We start from the raw sequence: 4,713 nt of genomic DNA, 5'->3' as shown, positions 1-4,713 counted from the left end.
TGTCTTTTTCCATATTTTGTTCATTATTGAAATTGCCATGTAAATAACTGTAGATGGTCACATGAAGGTCCTGCCTTATTTCCATAAGCTTCATCTGACAGTCAAACAACCCCTGCAGATGTAAATGTCCAACAGTAGATGGTGCTGGAGTTACCTGGAATAGGCTTCGGGAAAACAGTCAATCCATGTGACTGCAGCATGCATTTAGTGTATCTGTTCACAGGCTATGATTAATACTGTTTACTGTAAAAGGGGAAACAGTCCTGTCAGCACTTGCAGAACCATTACACGAGGCTGTAGAAAGAAAATTATAGATTTAATTTCTTTAAAATCACTCACATAGTGAGACGAGACCAAGCATAAATGAAAGAAAGCATGTGACAGAAAGGGGCTGCTTCCATTGATTTTCTTTGAACTATTACCTACATATATTATCAGTTCCCAGCTTATTAGGTACAGCTCGCTAAACCTAATGAGGCTGTCCACTAAGTCCTGCTTTAATGCAGGATATAATGTTTGTGTTGAAAGTCTCTAATTTTCTGGTCATTGTGCCTAATGTATTAGAATTGTATGGCATCAACTCGATCCTACTTTGTCCACTACATTAGACTGTATTGACCAGGTGCAGCTAATAAGCTAGTAACTGAGTTTACACCATAAAACAAGAATTTCTGGTGAGAATTCTTAAGTTGCATTGTGATGAAACACTGAACATAACATTTTCGTACTTGTATTTCTTTAAAAACCATGTTTATCAAGGCGGAAGAACACTGACGGCAACTTGAGGAACAGTTAAGTATTTATAAGAAACCATCTGTGTAAAGTCACAGGAGAAATTTACAGTTTCAAAGTGGTTTTGGTAAAAATGGAAAGTGGCACACTGAGCTTCACATGGATTAAAAATACTGTCTGTAGTTTAAGGTCTTTGCCAACGTCACCATTTTATCAATAAACATGATGGAAAGCCATTAAAAGAAAACTAAATGTAAGGGAACAACTTATGAAAGTTGGTTTTAATGTTAGAAATTCATATCATGAGGGACGATGTGCTGCAGAAATGTCCACGACTGATCAAAAAGCCGCCCTTGTGGATGGTTGGAGGTCAGCCCAGGTATCTGATTACCAGGAACATGAAGACGCAGGTCAGCAGCATGCCTCCAATCATGATGAACTTATCTTGGGTGGCTCGCCTTTCTATAAGTCTCATCACTGTGTTTGACAGCCCCAACATGTTAGCCACATCCAGCATCTTCTTATGAGTTCCCTGTGCAGAGCCAAAACAGCCACACTCATTTCAACAGTAATGATCACATGTGACAGTTTATAAGAGCCATAAATAAACAAAATGTTTCCATGACCACATTGTAATTATCTCCACTAATTCCTCTGATTTTGAGAGACGTTGAGTGCCAACGCCCTCCCTGACGCGCCACTCCGTCAGAGGTTTCTCATGGCTAGACAACCAGGCTGAGAGTGCTGATCAACAGACACACCCTGATAAGAAGAGGCCTGAAGCAAAACCAGGAAGCCCATCTCCTCCTTGGAAACACAGACTCGCCCTCTAACTGAGCATGAGCACACTAACAATACGACTATTGTGATCGTCGTGGACACCAGAAAGTGGGTCAGGAAATTTAATTCAGTCCACCTTCTATTCCGCTTCCTTTGTTTAACAAATGGTTTAAATAAGCTACAGATGTAGACTTGTTTTTCTGCTGTGTTAAATCACTAACCTTTAGCGTAGATCTCTGATCTCTGAGACCATTAAGGATGCTGCTGCCACTGCCGATGAGGTCATCAATGCCTCTGTGTGCGTTGTGCAAGTTGGAGTTAAACTGTAGGGTCTCATCTATGGGGATGGAGGTATCTGCGTCCTATTAAACAAAAGGAATCTCTGTAATTTACACAAACTCTAGATTCTTTTTTTTTAGCTTAAAATGTCGCATTCACATCAATACCCATCACCAGTTTGATCACTATTAGACAATTTACATACATTCGTGGTGAAGGTGCGGCTCATGAGTTCCTCCCTCTCTCTGTCCTGGGCCTCTCTGGCATAGCGTCTGTGCTGGAAATTTTGCAGGGCACTCCGGAGGTGCTGGACATCATACTTGAGCTGGTCCACTCGTCTGAGAGAAAGAAAAGGATTCAACTGTGTCCAGTTTTACAACTACAACAAACATTTTCCAATTTAAAGTTGAGGGTCCCTGCAAATCTTTACAAAGCAATCCAGTCACCTCAAAGAGTAATCTATAGAGATTTCAAATGCATTTTTGCCCACTGTGGGAGGTAACAGGCTACTTGGAGTTTTTGAACACTTCTCAATTTAAGCTTGCAGTTCCTATAATGTGCAAGTGCTATAGCCAGGGTGTGATTTGTCAGGGAGGATGGGAGGGATTTCTCCCACTCTGGTCTACACATCCCTGTCTCTGCTAAATAATTTTTCATCCCTGGCAGGGGAAAACAATGTATTCCTCCCTCTGACTTTTAGCACCGCATCAGCCAAATCAGGAACTGACTTTCACTTTCAGCACTCACGACCCTGTTACAGTAAGGTTCACACTGCATGGAGTGGATGATCATTTCATTAAACCAAATCCTGCTGGGTTTTTTAGTAAAAATTATTTTTAACTAGATAAAAGAAATTAACCAGATTCTGTGTTGGGAGACTCACAAAAGTTACATATGCAGCTATGCACCAGGCTGCTGTCTGTCGACATCCTCGTTAAATTGTACCAAATAAATAAATAGAATCAGCTGATTATGAAGAGGACAGGAGAGGAACTTTTAACAGATTTGAGGAATTTAATGTACTGTCTCTCCACCCTTGTTTGACAGTGGTGCTAACTCTTACTGCACCCTGTTTTGTTTCACAATTCAGTGTATCAGCAGTTGTACTGAATAAGGAGGACATTTATTTTGCTCTCAAATCTTATGTGCTTGTTTTGAAGAGTCCCCACAATCCCCCACCCCTTTCCCCTCCCTGAGTTCACTCAGGCCCCACCAGAGACCTGCTAAGATTAAAGGAGCGCTGTGGAATGGGGTGCACTGTCCCCCCTAAGGCCTGTTTATCCAGCTCAGAAATGAATCTTTGCCCAATGCAGCAGGAATGCTGGTGATGACGGGGGCTTCTGAGGAAATGTTTTCACAGAGCCACGTTGCCACAGGGCAGGACGTGGCTGCCTCTTCATCATCTAACCCTCCTTCTGCCTTTATTGCATATGATACATCCAGCTGTTTCTGTGTCTTTATGGTCACCGTCTATTGTTTAAATCCAAACTCACAATTTGGCATTCTGGCGGCGGTTTGGCGGTTCCTTGCTGGCCAGGATCTCAAGGCGTTCTAAATGATTGAAGATCTGGTCGATTCTAGCTTGCAGTTCATTTTCTAACACTTGTAAAACAGAGAGAAATGAAGAAGAGAGAATTGCAGGGAAGACAACAGTTAAGGCTGTGAAATTACAATTCATAATTTTGAAATTTACTGGCTAATTTACTTACATACTGAATTGATTCAAACATGTCTTCCAATATATATAAAGAAAAGAGTGTGGGATGCTGTTTGTCTTCTAATAATATACCCAGGTGTCACAGTGTAGCATTCATCACTTAAGGGACCCCAGCTCATTAGTAGCTGCGTAAGTTTACATCCTCCCCTGGGGTTAAAATAAACCTTATGTCATCATTTGTGAAGGGGAGTTCACTGCCCGGCTCCCACCATTATCTGCCACACCACCCACCCTACTACTTCCTGTCTTGGCAACAGCTGGGCACAGAACTGAACGGCCAGGCACTATCCACAGAAAACAATTAGCTCTGGCTTTTATCATTATATATGTGAGAGGAAGAAGCAGCCATAACAAGGACCCGGTTCTGAGCAGAAATTAGAAGCTCTTCAAAGGGGATTTCATCAGACCACAACAACACTCCCACACAGAGCAGGGCAGAGCCCCTTACAATCATGACAGCTGGTCACTTACAGTGAACTGACTGGCGGTCTGTCTTTTCCAGATTTCCCATTAGAGACTGAACCTCCTGGATTTGCCTAATCCACAACGATCATACCGTTAGTGAGCAGCAATAAAAACAATTTTGTTTTAATTATTACTGTACATGAACATATTGGTATGCGCCATATTTATAGTTTAATAATCGTATTATGCTGATATAAGCCTGCTGCAGCAAAAGTAAAAGTGATAATAAGTTAGGCTCATTAGCAGTGGTAGCTAACGGGCACCGTTTCCACATCAGACAAGAGAACTCACTTGTTGGTCTGGTGGTAAAGCGTCTCCATTTTTCCCGATCTAAGAAACGCTTCGCCCTCCCTTTACGTTATCGCGTTATTTTTGTTATAATAGTTTTAATTGTGACAAGCGGCTCTGTTAGCTTGGTAGCTAACGTTAGAGGAGTTTACACGTCATCAGCGGAGCTTTTGTGTACGGAACTAGGAAACCGGAAGCCGCGCGACGTCATCACACAGAGAGAAATATAGAAGAGAGCTCACTCCTTCTTAATTACACATCTCTGTCAGCAGACTGTAAGAGGAGTGTTTTTATTGCGGTTTTTAATGTTTTAAATAAAAATCTTTTTTAAAAAAGTGACGAAATGAACACACCCAGAATACCCCTGCTCCTCTATATTGACCAAAAGTGGAAAAAGACATAGATAATATACGGCAAATACTGCATTATCAGTGAAATGAAGACGCTTTATT

The 4,713-nt window shown here is 41.5% G+C and overlaps 1 protein-coding gene across 1 annotated transcript; it reads right to left on the bottom strand.

Annotated features, from left to right (window-relative positions):
- Window positions 1-297: 297 nt before the first annotated feature.
- Window positions 298-4,457, bottom strand: gosr2 (golgi SNAP receptor complex member 2). The gene is made up of 6 exons (XM_040046279.1): window positions 4,265-4,457; window positions 3,980-4,044; window positions 3,285-3,393; window positions 1,997-2,129; window positions 1,734-1,874; window positions 298-1,264 (listed from the first exon to the last, which is right to left on the bottom strand). Exons 1-6 carry the CDS (start codon window positions 4,291-4,293, stop codon window positions 1,103-1,105), a joined length of 639 nt encoding a protein of 212 aa, XP_039902213.1. The 5' UTR covers window positions 4,294-4,457; the 3' UTR covers window positions 298-1,102.
- Between the last annotated feature and the right edge of the window lie 256 nt (window positions 4,458-4,713).

The sequence above is a fragment of the Simochromis diagramma genome, unplaced genomic scaffold (genome assembly GCF_900408965.1).
Source record: "Simochromis diagramma unplaced genomic scaffold, fSimDia1.1 OVJJ01000321.1, whole genome shotgun sequence".
Classification (NCBI taxonomy): domain Eukaryota; kingdom Metazoa; phylum Chordata; class Actinopteri; order Cichliformes; family Cichlidae; genus Simochromis; species Simochromis diagramma.
The sequence above is the reverse complement of the archived record's forward strand: the minus strand, read 5'-3'. Positions and strand labels throughout refer to the sequence as shown.